General features: G+C 39.7%; 1 protein-coding gene across 1 annotated transcript in view; it reads right to left on the reverse strand.

Moving 5' to 3' along the window:
- Positions 1 to 20059, reverse strand: part of DNAH10 (dynein axonemal heavy chain 10) — a 54057-nt gene that overhangs the window by 17177 nt on the left and 16821 nt on the right. The window contains exons 23-54 of the mRNA XM_057422079.1: positions 19751 to 19929; positions 18886 to 19097; positions 18430 to 18586; positions 17770 to 18003; positions 17548 to 17670; positions 16909 to 17142; positions 16210 to 16433; positions 15483 to 15752; positions 15208 to 15391; positions 14790 to 14924; positions 14239 to 14391; positions 13515 to 13703; positions 13265 to 13411; positions 12193 to 12384; positions 11915 to 12033; positions 11585 to 11743; positions 11169 to 11304; positions 10917 to 11039; positions 10278 to 10412; positions 9742 to 9958; positions 9138 to 9257; positions 8086 to 8231; positions 7541 to 7693; positions 6768 to 7028; positions 5963 to 6135; positions 5528 to 5621; positions 4297 to 4464; positions 3803 to 3991; positions 3002 to 3173; positions 1900 to 2103; positions 1049 to 1129; positions 448 to 645 (exon numbers count right to left, since the gene is read on the reverse strand). Coding sequence (XP_057278062.1) covers positions 448 to 645; positions 1049 to 1129; positions 1900 to 2103; positions 3002 to 3173; positions 3803 to 3991; positions 4297 to 4464; positions 5528 to 5621; positions 5963 to 6135; positions 6768 to 7028; positions 7541 to 7693; positions 8086 to 8231; positions 9138 to 9257; positions 9742 to 9958; positions 10278 to 10412; positions 10917 to 11039; positions 11169 to 11304; positions 11585 to 11743; positions 11915 to 12033; positions 12193 to 12384; positions 13265 to 13411; positions 13515 to 13703; positions 14239 to 14391; positions 14790 to 14924; positions 15208 to 15391; positions 15483 to 15752; positions 16210 to 16433; positions 16909 to 17142; positions 17548 to 17670; positions 17770 to 18003; positions 18430 to 18586; positions 18886 to 19097; positions 19751 to 19929 — 5481 coding nt within the window. The remainder of the gene's footprint in view (positions 1 to 447; positions 646 to 1048; positions 1130 to 1899; positions 2104 to 3001; positions 3174 to 3802; positions 3992 to 4296; positions 4465 to 5527; positions 5622 to 5962; positions 6136 to 6767; positions 7029 to 7540; positions 7694 to 8085; positions 8232 to 9137; positions 9258 to 9741; positions 9959 to 10277; positions 10413 to 10916; positions 11040 to 11168; positions 11305 to 11584; positions 11744 to 11914; positions 12034 to 12192; positions 12385 to 13264; positions 13412 to 13514; positions 13704 to 14238; positions 14392 to 14789; positions 14925 to 15207; positions 15392 to 15482; positions 15753 to 16209; positions 16434 to 16908; positions 17143 to 17547; positions 17671 to 17769; positions 18004 to 18429; positions 18587 to 18885; positions 19098 to 19750; positions 19930 to 20059) is intronic.

The following is a 20059-nucleotide window of genomic DNA, read 5'->3' on the forward strand; positions in this document are numbered from 1 at the left end:
CTGCCACACAGTGGCCCTGTGCCACAGGTCGCTTTCCATATTACACCGTTCATGTTTTGTCCTCTTCATGTATTTCAGTACCCATTGAAGTATGAATAAGAACTGCTGCTTGAGGAAGAATGTCAAGCTTTGAGCTAGGCTGAGCTGGTATTAGGTTTAACCAGACTCCTCCCCAGGCAGAGGATTGTCTGGTTTGGAGATTCTGGCTCAGGTTCATGCACAGAAGAATTTGAGGAGAGCCCACCATTTGACAGAGTCTGAACATGCACATGTGGCCAGAATATTGGTCCAATGTTAAAGCCAATGCCAGCACAGAATTTGAGATAGTACTGAGAAAACAATTTTTGCATAATGTGGATCATATGTGGGGTTCTCACCACAACTTCTTTTCTTGCTAAAGTATTTCAATCACTTAATAAAAAGCACAAAACATCTACATAACCTTACCCAAAATGAACTCGTTTTTCTCCTCCAGCAATTTTGCATAAGTATTGATAAAATCAAGGTAATTCTTTGGCGTGACATGGTTCGTACGTCTCAGTTTCTGCAGAAACCTCTTGCTGAAATCCCCTACAGATTCATGCACCAGGACCATGTGCTCAATCACTGCCTTGGAGCAATCTGATGGGATGCGTGAGCTATTTCCTACAATGGGGCAGAATAAATAACGAATTTCAAAGGTTTGTTTGGGTTTTGGTTTGGTATTTTTTTTATGAGTATGCCAATTACCATCTTTCTCATCTACATCTAAGCTAAGCACAGAAAAAAGTCAGCTTTTAGGGGCAAAAAGCATGATCACAGCAGAAATGAACCTGGGCCTCCTGGTAGGCACACTGTCTGCAGTGCTGGGAACTTGAAGGATTAGCAAGTGAGAAACTTCAACCCAGCAGCATTTTTTGCCTGGGATTTTGCACGTAGCCAATTAGACTCAGGGTAACAGGCACAATGGGAAATCAAATCATGAAATTTACAATAACTGCAAAGTAAAGAATCTCTTTCTTAGGCTATCCAAAGGGTTAATAGCTTAAAATACTGACAATTTACATACCAACAAAGGACTGTGCAACTGCATGCAAGGCCTGCGGGGGCCAGGGCAAGAACCAGTCAATACCAGTGTTGTTGACAAGGCCTTAAAAGAAAAGGATAGCGTTATGTCAAAAACTCCTTTGTAAAACTAGACTCTAATAGGCAGTCCTGTTCTCAACTTTATTTGCATCAAGAATCTACAGGATCTAACTTATCTGATTCCTGCTTAGCAAGAAAATTCACCACAAAGTCAATACTTTGATAGTAAACAACCGACTTTTCACCCGTGTCCTGCCAACCCCGTTGTGCTTATTCCTTAGGCTATACCATCCTGCAGGATGCAGTCAAAAGCTGCAACAAGGTATTTTAATGGCTTCCCACCCATACCCATCTTTCATGTATCTTCAGTTTCCCAGGCCTCCTTTCAGCCACCTGCTGAAGTGCACCTCAGGTCGCTCAGGTGTTTTTGCTCTCCATGGGTGTCCCTCTCACCATTCCCTTTTCTTGGCTTTGGATAATGTTTCTCTTACCACCATCCTCACTTCACAAGGATTTAATGCCACACATTCTTCTGTAAACTGCAGAAAAAAGGCTGCAGACTTAGGCTGTGTATTTCCAGTTCAGAGGATGACCAATTGATTTCTAGCTGTTCAGCTGGAAAATGAACTGATCTGGTAAATGCTAATCAATAATACTTACTGATATGTGGTTATTAACTGGAAAAAAGAAACAGGCACTGCTAATCCTTATTCATGGAACATGCTCTGCTTAGCTTTCACTGCCAGGCATCTCCCAGTGTCCACTGAAGACTTGCTCTTACCTGCAAACCTGAATTTCACAGGGAAGGGACTAAGCAGTGTGTACAATTCATACCTGGGAAATTCCTGCACCATGTTCTCAGACTTTCCCCAACTGGGGACATTCCCAGGACAATGTGAAGGTTGTTTGCACATTTGTTTAGGAAATATTGCCAGACGCTCTCTTTAGCTGGGCTCACGCCAGCTTTAGCAGCTTCATCTCCAATCTGATTTAGTATGCTGTCTTTTTCATCATCTGGAAAAAGGGCTGGCACCATTCCTGCAACATAAGGACAAGAGAATGCTTGTGAGAACAACCAGTAAGAGAAAACCATATGGCTGGGGATAGGGCAGATGAGAAACCAGTCACAAATTTTAAACCCAGCTCTGCAAAAACGATTCTGGAGTTTGAATGAACCTATAGAACCATAATTGCTCTATGATTCTCCCCCTCCCTTAAGCTCCCATGGAAAATAGTGAAATAGCATTTAGGATTATGCAAGGCAATTTAGAGGAATTAATTCATTTCTGCTTGGGTTTCAGCAACATACATCAAGTGCCACAGGAAAATAGAGTGCTTTTAACTCCCCAAACCATCAGTTCACATTTTCTTTCTCTCAATCATGTGGCAAATATTGTGTAAGATACTTTATGATAGACATAAGCAAACCAGGAACAGGAAAAACTAGTCCAAGGAAACAGATGAGATGTAACACAGCTGTTTTCAAATCAGACTGTGTAGGAACTTCTGGAGAGAGGGTGGTCACACACTGCCAGCTGCTGCTCATTTCAACTGCTGCATACAATAAAAGCTACCAAACTACGTTTTAGGACATCTATATAAGCACTTGCTAGAGTTCAGGTGAAAGCTATTCAAAAGCCAATAGGACAACAGGGTGCAGCTGAAGCTATACCTAAGCCTTAGAAGAAATTTGACTCCTGCAGCATCATGATCAGCATGAATTAACCCTACTGCCTTCCCAGACACATATTAATGACTGTAAGAAGATGCTCAAAAGCCATTACTAAGGCTAAGATCATTTCAGGTAGTACCAAAAAGTGAAACTAAAGCAGCAGAGGACACAGGGTGAAGCAGTAATAGCTGGATCGAGAGTACATTTGAGATTATGAGTCACAAGTAGATACTGATGGAGTGTAATTGAGGCTGCTTGAGTCACCTGAGGTTAACATGTTGTTGATGAGTTCCAGGAAGCTCTCTTCTGCTACATGACCATCTGTGAACAAGAAGACCATTGACTTGTTCTCAATACCCAGCTTCTGGTACAAACTCTTCAAATCTTCTCGGAAATTACTTTCTCCGTATCCTCGACTCAAGGTGATCTCAAATACCTATGAATGCAGTAACTACTGAGAACAATCAGAGGGACCAAGACATGATGCTAACTGAATTTCAACTATACTGGCTCAGGGGTTTGGGTTTTGCCCCTATCACCAGTAAATGTGAAAGTATCAGGAAAATTATGCAGTACATTAAAAATGATATTTGTACATCCCTGCAGGATTACATTTTCAAAATTGCTTTGTGTTCAGCCTCCTTTTTTGTTCTTCCCTTCCAAGCCTCTGTATGATACTGAAAGTATCTCTGAGAGAGGAACACTCCTATCTAAAACATTACAGCATAAATCATGACAAGGTTCCTCAAGCAGCACTGGAGTGCTGCTGTAATACAAGTAGCAAAAGCAGGAGTTTGGGACTATTAGTTATTCGGTGCCAAACCCATCCTTGTTTCTGCCCCAGTGCCAATACCCAGATTCAGGCACTGACAGCTTCCTGCCCAGATCACCCACACTCATCATTTTAGGCCTCCTGGCAATCATCTCACCCTGTTTTTTCTCCAAAGAGAAGAGATGCCAGACTGGTCTTATCTTGATTGACTTCCCTTCTCCCAGCCAATTTAATCTTGATCACAGTATTGCTTTCCTTATCTTCTTTCACTGCAGAGATACAGGGTCACTAACCTCACATCCAGCTGTATAGGCAGCCAGTCTCGTCAGAGACTGCTTTCCTGAGCCTCCCACTCCTATGAGCAGGGCATGCCCCTGATCCATCCGTATGATGCGATGTACATGGATTAAATGCTCCAAAGCATCATCAAAAAGAACCAGATTCATGCGAACATTAACTTCATTATATTCCTCCAAAATCTCCTGCAGAGAAAGGTGGACAGAATGTTACTAGGAGACACTGAACCAGTAACATTAATAAAACAACAACCCATTTAGCAGAATTATTCCTTTCCCCTGCCTCAGGGAAAATAAACTATAGGAAAACATTGCTGACTCTGTAGCTGATTTTCAATTTTCATTACAGCAGACCCCTAATGGGTAACAGTGCACATAAAATACTATATGCACACAGAAAGCGAACAGGTTTCCTACAGCTTAAGGCAGGCTCCTGCCTATTCCTCAGGCAGAGACAGAATCAGGCACAGTTCCAAGCTGATGCACACTACCTGAAAGAGAGCTTTTGCTGCATCATAGTCTTGGATATCTTCATAAACACGAGGTTCTCCTTCATTCAGAGCTGTTCTGAAATCTCCAAAAAGAACAGGATCCCTCATGGCTTGCTCCAAGGAATCTTTGAAATGCTCTTCAATCAGGTTTTTCATATGACCTTGTACCTTCAAGGATATGAAATGAGTCAGGCAACATGATAAAGCAGATGATTCTGAATCCAGTAACACTTGAAGGTGATAATGCAGATTCTTGCCCAAATACTGACTGATTTCAAGGGGATACTTGTCACTAGAAGATCTAAAGACCACAGCCTCCTATTGTGTTCTATGTATGATTTCTAAAATGATCTAATAGGCAGTTTAAGAGCCATTCAAGCCAATAGTCTGCAGAAGTTCCAGACAGAAAAAGAGAAGCCTGTTAAAAAAAAAAAACAAAACTTCTCATATATTGGTGTAAAAATTATATAAATAAACCTTCCTTCTCAGCATTCAAGGATGTCTCACCACCAAGATTTGTCACAAATCTTGTAGGACTGAATGAATGTACAAATACAGAAAAACTGCAATATATTCTGAGCTGTGACAATTGAGCTGGAAATGTATCTTTGATTGTTAAGGAAGAAAGTGTTAAGCAGAAAAACGTGCAGCCATCTTAATCTACCTCTTTTCATCTAAGCAACTTCTGAAGAAACTTGCTTCCATATAGGTAAGCTTTACCCCAATTCTCCCCTAATTCTCAAGATATAAACCTGGCATCATTTTCTCTTGCGTTTTAAGACACATTTCAGAGCATTTTCCAATTTGCCCAACAGCCAAAAGTGAATCCACTGTTTAAGTACTCAGATCTTCTCCCTCTTATTCCTACTTGATCGTATAGTCACATTCTGATATAACCTCCCTGAAGTACAATACTGACTTGAAGTGATTTCCTGAGTTTTCCCCTGCACTGCTCACTCTCACTTGTGCCACTGCTAAACACGTTTCCTGGACAGGCAAACTGACATTTTCCATTCCTTCAGCAGACCTACTTGCTTAGTCTGCCATAGTCACTTTATTTTAGAAAAGAGAACTCCATGAGCCATGTTTTAGATTAATGGAGCAATACAGTGGCTGGACTAGTCTGCAGTCTGACTGCAGACCCGAGTCCAACAGTTGGTAATGTTGCTGTTGCAAATCAGTTGCCATAGTAATAGCCAGTGACTACTAAAAACTAAATGAAATTACTCACCAATTCTTTGTCTGCTTCATTAATCAGCCTGTCATGGAAAACCCTGAGGCACTCATTTCTCCAGACTCTCACCATCTGGGTCACTGTTTGAAACCTGAATTAACATCGAAATATCAGACTGCACCAAATGAGCTGACATGATTCCTAAGGCCATATGGTTAATCATACTGACCAAACTCTGGATTGACTTTATTACTTCTCTTCCTGGGGGTTGTCCTTTTCATAATAACTCATTTGCTTGCATTTTGAATATCTTATTTAAGAAAGACTAATTCATCAGTGTTTATCTAAAAGCAAGATTACAATTTAGGATGTTCCTAAACATTTTCTTATTGTGGCTAAATGTGACTGATTTCATGTACCAAATTACCTCATCCTAGCTCTTAGTCACCCAATGTAAATAAGTTTAGGACCACTGAATTTTTCTCTTCTTACCTCTCTGGAGTTGTAAGAACGAGTCCATTATAGACCCTGGAGAGATCCCGCAGGTTAAAAATGTAATGGAATTTGGAAGGAGTAGGGGGTAGGTCACAGATAATCATTTTATAAAGCTCCAAAGTACATGCAGTAATCTTGTCAGAGATGCTTGATACCGACTCATTAAATACCTGCAAACATGAGAAAAAAGAGGTGTTTTCATGAGACTGCCCAAGAACTCAGTGCTATTAAACATATTCTGCTTTCCAGCTTTTAAACCTGCCTGGTAAATTGCAAATAACTGAGGGCAAACATATTCAGAGATTCATATTCCTGTGTACTATGAACATTCTGCAGTTCAATGTTTTGGGCACTCTCCATTCCCAAGCTTGCACAGTGCTGAAGAGAACATCAATGACTGGAATTTCCATAGTTGCATAGTTCTAACTGCTGCAAATTACTTGCTAGTAATGCAGTGTGCTGCATTACACTACATTTTTTCCTGTCATTCAGGGCAGAGTTTGCTGACCTTTGTATATTTGGTTACAAGAGCCATAGCCAAATCATTCACAGGTTTCAACCTATGAAAATCACCAGGTTTATAAATTATCTACTGACTTAAATATTTAGATATTACTCAAGAATTCATCAAAACAGTGTAAACCCATTGAGCAAGAGAAGAGGAAGGGGAAAGTTTGCATGAAGTTCTAAATATAAGAAAGTCTGATAACGAAGGATTTCAGGTCTTGTGATACCACAGAAATACCTGTCTATTTAAAACCAGAAAACCTGTTGAGCAATCCTTTAAAAACAGTGAAATTACCGCAGTGTGGCCTTTGAGGATGGAGGCATAGATCAGATTCAGTGACTGCTCAGAAGGAAAAGTTATGTTAAAAACACTGAAGAGTGAGATGAATCGAGGGTCAACTTCATTCCGACCTCCTCCAGCTTTCCCCATGGCAGCAATAAAACCCAGGTCTCGAAGAAATTTACAGTTCATCTCCTTACCACGGTCATACATGTAACCTTTTTCTAGCAGCAGCTTCAACAGGGCAATGGGTTGCTGTGTGCCATACTCATCAACCTTTGTGATAAAAAAGAGTCAAGATATTTAGAGCACAGTGCATCAGCATGCCAATTATTGCTATAAATGTAGAAATATAGTGCTCCATATTCAGGAGAACATTACAAGGACCAAGTGACACTTTGAAAAGCTCTAGCACTGATTCCAATATCTCCTACAAGCAAAGCACCTCTTCTCCAAGGTAAACTAAATGTGCATCTACTCTTTCACCACATTTGTAAAGACAAAAGCATAATTTCTACAATACATAACTTGCAGCCAGTATCAGGCCACAGAAACATGATTTTAATGGCATAAACAAATGACCCAACAGTATCTCTCTTTCATATGGGACAAATATTACTACAGACAGGAACACCCCCTACTGCACACAAATCAAACTGTTCTGAAGGTCCTAAGCTGAAATCCAGGTATGCACATACCATGAATCTCATTTGATCTGAGTATGAAGGGACCATGTCAATGCCACCCCAAGTGTCTCTACACTTCCTTGCAAATTACTGGCAGCTTACCCGTGGCATATTCATATCATCCATGAAAATAATGAGATGTTTTCCCACTGGAGGGCCATAAGTGTCTTTAGTTCGTTTCTCTACATTTGCCTCCAGGTTTCTCTGAATGTCCAATGATGATGTACGAGAAGAGAAGTTAATTGTTAGCAGTAGCTGCAAAGGGGGGGAAATGAATAAGAATGGATTTTTACCTATTCTTTTTTTTTAGCTAGAGCATTCAAAAATATTCTTTATATTACACATACAAGAAACATTTCTCCATTTATTCAGTTGAATTATGGATGACAAGGAAAAGTAATTCTAATCTTAGCACTTCAGTAATATACATTTCCTTTCTAAAACCGAATCTGTAAGTGTTAGAAGAGAATAAAACATCTTTATTCCTGAAGGATAATCAAATGAATCATGCACTTTGGGTCTGGAGCTTGCAGCCATGTTACCAAAGTCAATATTGCTACCCACAGATTCAGGCCTTTCAATGCAAATGCAACACACAAAGAATGAAAAGGAAGCTTTACAAACAAGGCAAGCTGCCTCATACATACATAGAGGTCTTTGTCCAGATTGCTTAGGAAGTTTTGTGTAGTTGCTGTTTTAGATGTACCCGATTCACCTACAAGAACAACTGGGCATTTTATTTTTAGCATCTGTTCTAGTAACCAAGTAGTGCGCGTTGTATCCACTGTAGGCACTGAAAAAGATCACAAATAGGGCAGCAGGTTAAATCAAAATGCAGTACAGCTGGGGGATTTATATTTATAGAATAGTACTGGATCAGCCTCTCAAGTTATTAACACGCAGTTGCACAAAGACATGATCTGAAATATCAACTCACTAACAATGTGGAAAGAAATTTTTAATTGCTCATCCATCTTTTCATCTTTTATCGTTGGGATCTTTTCTCCTATAGATATATTAAAAAAGAAGTTACCTTCATAAAGGAGGGTTATGGACTGGCTAAACTCCATTTAATCCCTATTTCAAGGATATAATCAGGATTTATTTGGATCATAAGCATGCTCCCAGAACTCTACCAAGATTAATTTCTTTCTATGTGAATAGCCTGTCATTTGGAGCAACTTCAGAGATCACGTAATTATTTGTGTCAGTGAAGTTAACCTGATCTTACTGAAGCATTACTATAAAGTAACATGCCTCAATTTGTCTTTAACTGTGAAAAGCAACTGTCACCATTATACAGTTCTTGAAGTAACAACCAATAATAGCCTTATGAATGTAATTTTTATCTACTTGAACCATGGAGCTGACATTTTTCCAAGAGTTTCTTGTACATCAGACTGTGAATCTGGTGCTATGCATGCTTGTAAAAGGCATTGACAGCTCCCAATAAGCCTTATTAACTGAAACAAGCTTTTTATTCTTCCCTCATTTCTTCATTACACAGTGCTGTAAATATCAACTCCATCCCTGCTGAACTACTATTGCAAGAAATTGATTTGTGCTATCACAAGAAACTGAACCTGAGCAGATGACCTTCACTACAGAAAGAGGGTGTCTCATGTAAAGTGCCACGCACTCAGTGGGAGCACATAATAAATTACAGGCATATCTTCACTGTATCTTATCTTACACTCACCTAGAATGTCACGAAATCTCACTTCAGGGTTATGAATATATTCAGGAACAAGATTCATCCATGGTACCCACTGCTTTTTAGATGCATCAAAATGAAAGTCATACAAAGTTGGCAGCTGACCTGCAAACCATTAAGCAACTGGAAGTTTTCTAGGACACTGAAATACTTCATAAGAAAATAATGTGATTGAGATAAAAGTGCAAGGTAAGATTCTGGACGAAGATGGGTAACACTGTGTTCTGTTTACTTGTCATTTAACTCTGTAAAACATCAACCAAAATTCTCCTAGTCCAGCACTTGGATCATGCTACTGCTTTTTAAGCACCTTCCACTGGCTTTCCTTTCACATTTTATTTTTCCTTTCAGTGTTAATCTTTTCAGCTTGGCATACAAAATTACTGTTCTGTGAGGACAGACGAGTAGCTGAGATTCATCTAGCATCAGTATCTCTATGTAGTTTTCACTGATAGTCCTTCAGAAAGCATATTTTGCAGCCAGGATAACTTAGCTGGAAGGAAGAACGATGCTCTGCCTTCATGGAAACTAATACTTTTCTAATGTAAGCAATTACTGGGATTCAGAATAAATTATGACAAGATCCTACCTGGCAGCTCCCCTGGCTTAGCCAGGGTGTTGTCATCATTAACCGTAGACAAGCAGGAAATACGTTTAACGCTTTCATCAAACTTAATTCTCCCAGCTTCAAGAAGAGAAGCACCTAAGGAGGAGTACAAAGCTTCCAAGAAAAAACATTCCAGAACATCAGGATCATCATGCTGTACCACAATTAGAGCTTCCAGCATCATAGCCAGCTGCACCACCTGTCATAAAACAAGGCAAAACTCTAAACAGAGTTGTCACTTAGATGCGTGAAAACTCTTGATATGTTTTCAGCTGTTTGAGTGTTTGCTGATCATTTCTCCCTGCAGGTGGATCTATTGATATGTATATTAATGTCAGTAGAAAAGCACTGGTAGGAACTGACTGCTTCTTTTGTCTCTTGGTTATTACTGCTTATCACTAGCAAATGACATTTCAGCAGAGCCACTCCTGTACTTTCTTTGGGAGATTTTTACTCTCTCCGTCTTTCCATTTCTCTTTTTAGAGAAACTTTTTCAACCTTTATTCTCTGTTCCTTACCATATTTAAATCTGTTTGAGGAACAATGGTTTTCAGCTTTGCTCCTGGTCTGCCATCCACAATTCCCTCTATAATCATATCAATAAGGCAGGGCACGTACTTTTCAAAGAGACGATTCAAACAATTTCTCTCTTGCTGAGGAACAAAAAGGACAATAATTCAGCACACAGAAACCCTGAAAGCAGATTTTTGACAGAAGAGCTTCCCACCGATACCTGGCTGATCAAGTATGATTGTTCTTGAAGGGATCACTTCTACCAAAGACAGGGTATGGTCACATGAAGAAATGCGACACTGTTGTATGGACTGGGTTGTCAGCAGGTGAGAATCTGCATTCATCAGGTGCTAGGCAACTAGGCTGTCTTCAATTCCCTTTGGACTTGAGTTTTCAAACCAAATGTAAGAAACAGGGACCTAAGCAATCTCACTGTTAGCTCTTTGGCAACCAGGTAAACTGTTTTCTTGGTTCTCAGAAACAATCAGAAGTTAGAAAAGCTGGGAACCGTCTTCAGCCCTCTGCTGCATTCCTAGCCATTACATTTGTTGTCAGAAAATCAGACTGCCTTTACAAAGGTTTTCCTTTGCAGCTGTCTACAGTTCAGTATTTAATTCTTTCTGAACGAGTACAGAAATTCCCACCTCATTTTCTCTTTTCTGGACCCACTTCTGCCAGTAGGGCATGTATCTTAGATTTTTCGGATCTACAAAGACCATTCCACAGCGGGATACTGTGGCAGGAGATGCATACTGCAAGTCACCAACCTAGAAAATAATCATACAAAATAATCATACATTTAAACAAAGAACAGCTACAGTACCAGCTTGTCAGGCTTTGTAGACCCATCTATTTCTAACCCTTCCCATGTATTAAGCAGTACAGTCATCACTTACCTCAAACAACAAAGCACAGTGTGACTGAAGTCTAATCCGCTCCCCATTTGCCAGGGTCAATAACTTGTTGTCATCCATGACAGAATTCATGTTTTCAACCCAGAGAGCATCCACGTCTCCATCAAACAGGATGTACCTGCGGATACAGGAGCCAAGAGGCACTGGCTAATCTGAAACATGTTTCAGAATTCAGATGTGCCACCAATGGTGACGTCAGTCCAGCTGTTTTGAAGCCTCCCGTTCGTTTTTTATAAGCCATCTCACTGAGGAACGAACAGAGGGCAGAAAGACCCCTGGATACTTTCTATTTATTTAGCGTTCGTTTTTTAAACAGTGGTAGCAAATATTTAAAAAATAAAATAAAAGCTTAAAAATTCAGTATCTAAAACCCATCACGCTGGTTTCTAGCTGCCCACCTGCGCTCTTTCTTGTCAGTAGGCCTGTTGATCTCCCGAAATATGTTTGACAGGACTCCATCTCTCCAGTCTCGGGTGGTAGGGTCAAGGATCCCATAAAGCTCAATCACACTCATAGCTTTAGGGTTCAGTGTGTAAAGCTTTGTCAATAATCCCAGCCTAAAGATACAGCAAGAAAAGCAATATTAAAATGACACAATACCACGTTGTATTCTTAACCCAAGTAAATATTATGGTCAGCTACTGATCCTGTCATGACTACACAGGGCTGAATAATGCAGTCTATACCATCTTACAACCTGATTTCCATGCACCAAATTCTATACTCACTTGTTTTGGGCCTGGCACAAAGCATTAATGACAACTGACTTGCCACCTCCAGTAGGTCCAACTACCATTGTAGTGTGACGAGTTAACATTGTCTCATACATCTGAACTACTTTATCCACCTGAAAAATAAATATGGATTCAATAGACTGCTGTCCATAATTCTTCTATGGAAAAGATCAGCAGGTCTACACCAGACAAGCTTTCCTGGAGCCATTCCAGCAGTGCATATGCAGCTTAATGCTTACAACAAATACTCAAGCAATTAATATTTCTTGTACCTGGACTGGCAAAACAATATAACCCCCTTCTTCCAGCACTTGTTCTACGGCAGCATGAAAGTTAGGGTAGCGGACTCGAGGGCAATCCAGGCCAGGAAACAGGTCAGAAATTAGGCCAAGGAAGAGAGGTACATCTTCAAACACAAATTTAGGAAGATTCATATCTCGTAGAGCTCTCATCAGTACAACTTCCTAGACAAAACATAGCAAAATCAATCTTTACTAAATAGCTAACCAGTTAGCTAATACGTAGTAACACCAAACACCTCTTACAGCTATTGTCTTATTACTTCAGTACAGCTTTGAGAATGTTTTCTTGGCATCAGTTACTAGTGGAAACACTGGTTATTTCATGAGGATTAAGCAGACCAATAGCACAGAGTCATACACTGCCTTTTTCTACCATATTAAACAAATGCCAAATGGCTGGAGTGACTCAGACCACAGCTTCCCCGATTTGATGTTTAAATAACATTAAATGTTATTGGGTGTGAACATACCCACATTCTGTGGTCCTCTTGAGAGCATCATTTAGACCCCAATTTCCTGCCAACCTGCAATGTGCATCTGTACATAATTTTACAGAGGAGTTTCCTTCATCTGTCTCCAAGTTTTGAAGAAGAAATTTGAGTTAAAAATTTCCCTAAGCACCTGGATGTCACAACCATACATACACAAATAGCAAATAGATGTACAGAAAGCCATAAAAAGCAATGAAGTAGTGAAAACCTTTCATTTGTAAGTTTACTGTACTACTTGAGCTTCATAGTTAACTGGAGCACTCACTGTTCAAAAACCAGCTTTTGCTATTCATCCAGAAATACTCATCTGGCTATTTGCATCCTGGACTTAACAGGAAATAAATTACTTCTTTCTCTATAGATTTCCCTACTTTGAGTTCTGATGGTATCTTGCTGGCAGAGAGCATGATAAAACTCAGTAAGAACAGAGAAATCAGATGACACCACCAATGTGCCTCTTTCCAACACACAAACTGCAGCAGATGTGTAAACACATCCTCTTCCTAATGAAAAAGATGATCTGCCCAGGGTACCTAAAGCAGCAAATCTACCTCACTGAGGTCTCCTGATCCTCTTTTCAGTTCTCCAGCCATCACCAATACTGACTTAAGGGCCCGCAGTCCAAAATCATAATGATGTTGTTTAGAAAGCTGTTCCCTTGCTAGCTTGTATAGCACTGTCATCTTTTTGGCAAGGACCTGTTTGAGATTAAAGTCAGATAATCACAAGTGTGTAAGTGACAGCCAAACAATGCAGACATTGGTGTGTACATGGGTATGGGTAGCAATAAAATCTTCCTACCTTTGCCATAAGGAACCCCTCAGAAAAGAGCATGATTTCACAGATTTGCTGGAGATCTGGTACAATAACAACCACAGGCCTGAACAAAGCTTTTACAGACTCGGGGAGCTCGGTCCGACCAGCATAACCAGGATTCATCGTAATGAAAATGCCCACATGGCTATCAAGGCTAATTTCTTGTCCTTCAAACTAAAAGCATAAGATCATGTTAGAACAATGTGTATTTGGAATAAAATAAATAGTTCCATTTGCTGAAAAAGAAAACCAGCAATTCTCATGCACCCACTTAGAAAAGTATGTTAAAGTATTTAGTTTGAGATAGTCATCCAGATAGAAACAGAGGGATGAATGTATCTTCCATATAGACATCAAGACATTTCACACTTCTCAATCCAATTTTCTGTTTGAGAGTTCTGAATTCCAATAAGCATCAAATTAAAAGTTACTCCTCTCCCTTATTACCCATTATCCCATTTACTTCCTATTATCCTGTTTATCTTACTTTTATCCCACTACCTAAAGGAAGAACCTAGCAAAGGATTAGGAAATCAGCAAGGATTTAACGTCTCTGAAACAGAGAGTACACACTCTGGAGTTTGACATGTTCAGCACAAAGGAATCATAGAAGCAGCAGCCCTTTGATCTAATGATGGGGTCTAAGCCTGAATCTTGGCCTCAAAAACAACATCAGCCTTCACAGTTATTCTTCTCTGTTAATGTTTACCTGAAATATTTTCAACTGATTCATCAAAGCATTTCGAATAGTCTGAATCTGAGAAGAAATGACTGAAAGCACGGAAGCATCGATACGATTGAATTCATCAAAGCAGCCCCATGCTCCACACTGGGCAAGACCAGACAAAATTTTACCAACTGCCTAAACAAGAACAACAAGACAAAAGTCTCAGCAATGAATATAGAAAACATTCAGCATAAACAAGTATGATAAAACTCTAATGACTGGGTAATGATTCTGGATATTTATACATGCAGCAATCTGTTACAGTATCTCGCAATAAATATTTGCCAACCGCAGATTGCCTGTGATGAGTTTAAATATCTACCATCTAGTCATTGCTCCCCTGCTTGAAAGCACTTGAAGCTCCTTCAGGAATTTATTAAAAATAGAAAATTTTTACCATATTTCATTATTAAGCAGCATGGTATCAGTAAGGGAGGTACTTATGCTGAAGTTCAGAATATGCCCTTATCCTGGGCACTGAAAAAAAGCAGTAACTGGCACCTTATCAGAGAACACAGATCTTTAACTCTTACTTTGAAATCCATGCCTTCTCCACAGTTTGTCACTACACACAGCAAGCCCAGTGCTTTGGCCAGATCCTTGGTTGTTTCTGTTTTCCCTGTACCTGCTGGCCCTGCTGGTGCTCCTCCCAGATACATTGACAACGCCTTTGGAGACAGATCACATTTGTATTAGGTTGGTTGCAAAATCACAAATGAACCCTTAGGTACAAGAAGCCTTAAATTTTACCTACGAATGCATTCTACATCATCTTTGAGTAACCCAAAATAATGAGAACTCAGATCTGGTTAGAAGGATATCACAACTGATTTCAAACACATTAGCGTTCAGGTTGGAGATAATCGGAAGTGGCAATAAAACAGTTACGGGATTGCCTAGAAGTGCATTTTTAAAGTGCTTTTTGGTAAAAACTCTCCTCTAGAAATATACCTGTGTGAGTGTGAGATAAATACGGTCTGTAAGTGGGGTGATCACAAGACGTCCATTCAAACCCATATACTCATAGCCATAGGAAAACGTGCCGGTGCACTGCCGCACATTGAGCTCATCTGGCTCCCGGTCCCAGTAAAAACGCAGCTGGCTTTCCCACTCAAACTCCTGAGCCTGCAGGATGCTACACAAGAGACACTTGCTCACATGAGGTTAAAGGACGGGACTATAATTCATGCCTTTAGCATTTTCTCAGTAGGTTGGGGAGTGTTTACCTGTCTCTTACGAACGTATCGACAATGTCTCTGGCATGAACATCAATAATGAGAACAGTGTTGTATTTTTTCCTGTCATTTTTGCTCAAAGGCATTGTAATGCGGGCAACCAGGTCATCAATCTGCTTATGCATTTTCTGAGCATAAAGTTTCATTGCCTGTTTTTCTCCCTTCTTCACTTTCCGAAAGACATCCTCTACTTCCCAAGTCCACCACACCTGATTAGCAGCCAGCACCATCATGCCTTGGAAGAGCAACATCCAATCAACTCTATGGAAAATACATGGAGAGAGGGAGATGAGCTACTGTTTATTCTAAGTAACTAATTGGGACATCAAAAAAACCCTCAAAGGACTACCACATGAGCCAAACTTTAGAGGTATGTACAGAATGCTGTCAAGGTTTACTGTAGTATTTCAAAAGCCTAGGAAATGCTCTAATAGAAAAGTTGCCTATTCCATGTGTAAAGATGGCCAAGTGGAATTCATCGTGAGAAAAACATACTGTGCACACCACACTAAAAATAACTCAAGACTTAGGAAATCATATACGACAGATACCACAGTTCTTTCTGGCCAGCTATTTGCATGTACCCATCTCCCTCCACACACAGAAACACAGGCTAAATTGTTTAAACATTGACAAATAAAGTCTTGATTCTTCTCTATCGCTACAGGCTCATAGTAACATGAGGTATTTGTGTTATTCTTGACACTGATTGTTTCACCTGCTTCTGTCTTCACAGTATCGAAAAATAGCTTCCTTAGTCAGGCGCCTGTTTGTTCGTTTCATCTCTTCCAGCACTGCTGTCATCCAGTTCTCCACTCTGCCTTCGGCAGGCACAACCTTCTGGAACTCCATCACCTCTCCCTCAGCAGAAATCATGGCAGCTGCAATTTTCTTATCATTATCACCATCCTCAAACCTCAGAGAGGCTATGTTATCATACATCTGAAATGCACCAACAAAGAAATTCACTGGCATTTTAGAAACAAAGCTTCAAAGATGTGTGTCTAGTCCATGTTCAATCATGAAAGAAAATTTCCATGGACTCTAAAGAGAAATGACTCCTAAGTAATCAAATACAAATGCTGATACATGTATGCTGATACATCAGCTGCAAGGTAAACAAGATGGCTTAGCCCATTGATTTTTTCCCCAGGAAGGTTCTATAATGACTGATCATTCGGGTGCATCTTGAATGCACCTCTACCAACCTTCCTCTTCTATAACTGCTACTGTGCACTATCAGAGCAAGAAGAGTCAAACGATCACATTTAATTTGGCTACTCAGAACCTCATCAAGATGCTGCCAGGATGCTCTCTGTATTCAATAAATATTAGCACACCCTTAACAGCATGTTCAGTATAGTTTGTTAAACTTTTTAAAGGACCACAAGGCACTGTGAGCAGACAGACTTTTTACCTTTATCATGTGTTCCTGGACACAAAGTGGGTTACTGCTGCCAAGGATACTAAGCAACTCCTCATCAGATATAAAGAAAAATCTTGGGAAAGCATTTCGCTTGGAATCCAAATAATCATTCAAGCTTTTCTGACATTTTTCCAGCACATCATTTATATGATAGAGGTCTGACAGACGATCTGGGGCTTCACAGCATGTTTTTATTGTTGGGTCTTTTACAGTTTCATCCATTATCTACATAGAGAGAAAAGAAAGTTTAGAAAATACTGAACAGCAATAGATTATGCTAAATCATATTTAACTAGTGAAAAAGCATACAAGCTGCACAAGCAGTGTAGGTTCTTACAGAAGTGAAATAGTTTTAAATACGTTGTCCTATTGCTGCTCTCTTGTATGCAAACATGGCGATAATATGCTTTCAAAGCTGAGAGCATGGAGATGCTACTGTAAAAGCAACAGCCTGTATCCCAAGTCATGCAAGCATAAGCATGTATCTGAGTCCCCCAAACTCATATTCAATTCATTATAACATACTGTTCTCAGTGTTACGAATGACACAGAACACTACAGCAAACTATGGAAGTGGAAGCAAAATGCACTAAATAGTAATGCTGATCACAAGTCAGGTCAGTTACTCGCCTTTTTAAACAGGCTGTCTACACTGTCAAATATTTTGGCTTCCTCTTGAAGCTGTGATCTGATATCACCACCAATAAAGATGCTCTCCAGGTACATCCATTTTCTCTGAACCACCGTCCAGATCTAAGAATCAAATGTTGCCATCAGAGAAGAAAATGCAGTAGAAAACCCTGATTGTAAGTAACACACATCCCTTACTTAGTCCAGCATTTTCTTCCCTACCTCAATCACTTCACCAATCAATGACAGAGTTTTTTCCCAGCGGTGAACGGTTGAAAAAAAAGGAGCCACAAATCGACTGCCCAAAATACTCTGAAGATTGACGCTGTTGTCATCAAGAGTCTCTAAAATTTCTTCTACAGAGCCCAGAATAAAGCCTCGCTTCTCCGTGCCTTTGAAGTACTCTTGTACAGTGAATTTCATGTTTTCCCATGTTTCTGTTATTTCCTTCACACCCTGCATGTGAGCATAAAAAGATGCATGTTTCAGTCTCCAAAACCTACAGAAGTATAATCTTAGCATAAAAACTAAACGATTCAGCAAAATGTTTGCCCAGATTTTCTGATTTATAAAGAAGGGTCTATTTCAAAACATGATGATGGCAACAGAATGGATCCCTCTTCAGAAACTTTTTTACAGGCCAAACTTGCTTATTGTGATAACAGAAATCCAATATACTGCTGCCAAAGGCAAGATAGCTACAAGTCTGTGCCATGTGGGAGCTTATTAACAAAGCTATTGATCTTAGTTGCCATCAGTTACATCATAGCAGCTCCCTGAAGACAGCTGAACATGCTGCCATGTCAATATTAAAATCTCAAAAGATTTTTGAGGCTGTTGTCATCTATGTCTTTTTAGTTTTATTCTCCTTTCTCACATTACCTTCTCAATGCCAAGTTCCTTAACAGCAGTTCCAACTATTTCACTGATAACACCTGAGTATTTGTGAAGTTCCATAGCGAACATATTCTCCAAAGTGAATGTTTCTGTTGTCATTTCAAAATGTATTCCTGTTTGATCCATAAGTTCTTGCCAATGCCTGTTTTAAACGGACACATCAACAACTGTACCAACTACCGTGATACAGTAAAAATGAAAGAAACTGTTAATTTAATGTATAATAATGAAACCACGTTTAGCACACTGCTGTTTAAACAAGAACCAGTATCTTGAATACACAAAGAATCTTGTGTCATGCTATGACACAAGTTCATAATGCAGGAAGTGAAGTTTCAAGCTACAGGACATGGCATGACCACAGTGACTGAAATTAAAAGTTCTAACAAAGAAAAAAATCTTCCTATAGATATAAAATGATTTAAATAAATCAAAGCAAACCTTTCTCTTAAAGCTTCATTTTTCAAATCAAGCAACAAAGGAACAGAGTCTCGAAATGCCTTCATTCTGCTTTCCAAGCGAAAGGCCACTGGCATACCACGTACTTGTCTGGGCAGCTTTCGAAAGGCTTTAAGAAATCCTTCGATTCCTTCCTGAAGAATCCGGACATTGAGGTCTACCCAGAGTGTCTGAGACCATTTGTCTTTAGCTGCCTGGGAACAAGGTCATTCGGAGTTAAAAAATTGCATTTCCTTTTAGTTCTGACCAAAAAGAAATAATCTTTCCCCTACAGTAAGACCCAGAGACCACAGTCAGGATGTAGATGTAATTGTATTAACATTTATAGAGGAAGAGACAGGTTCCTGTCCAAGACAGATTCATAGCCAAACACAACCAGCTGTATAAGAAACAATCAAAAGGAAATACAGAGAAGAGGAAAAGCATACTTAAGAGCACACTTTAGAGGGCATTTTAACTTTGGAAAAATAAAACTCATTAGAAATAGTTAAGATGAGTTAAAGCCTGAGATACCCACTGTCACCCGTACACAACCTGTATCGAAATGTAGTTCCACTGAAATGATCAGGAGACTCATGCACCCAACAATTATTAGGGGCAGGGGGAGGTCTGTTTCTATCTGATAAGAGTCTGTGTTTGATCCACTATGAGACATTATTAGTCCTGTACTAACATCATTACAATCATTTCATGGTGACAGTCAATTACAGGTCATAGCTAATTTCATGCAAAGGCTTAGGACAAGGTTGATCAGAAATAGAGGACAATGCAGCCTCTTCTTCTCTTCCCCACCTTTTCTGTATGTTTGCTCATGTCTGCACCTGTGTATTCAGAGTGCAATACTTACTTTTTGTAATGCATAAATTTCATAGACCTGCTTTAGACCTTTCACATCATTCTGTGCCTTCATTAACTGCGGGTACATTGTAACTGGCGAGTCAAAAAGTTTCTCAATACTGCCCAGTTCCTGACATCTATCTTCCAGTTCTTCCAGTTCTTTTTCAAAACTGGCCATGATTTCCAATCCTGGGAAAGGAGAGGAATTTTTTTAGATAAACAATCCCAGGGATCATGGGGTACATATAAAACAGGATTTGCATACAGTCTGTACAAGTTATAGCACTAAAGATCTCACATTCCTGGTTGATCAGTTTGT

Source organism: Pezoporus wallicus, unplaced genomic scaffold (genome assembly GCF_028554395.1).
Source record: "Pezoporus wallicus isolate ANWC-B61680 ecotype Strahan unplaced genomic scaffold, APGP_CSIRO_Pwel_v1 contig_12728, whole genome shotgun sequence".
In the NCBI taxonomy this organism is placed as follows: Eukaryota; Metazoa; Chordata; class Aves; order Psittaciformes; family Psittacidae; genus Pezoporus; species Pezoporus wallicus.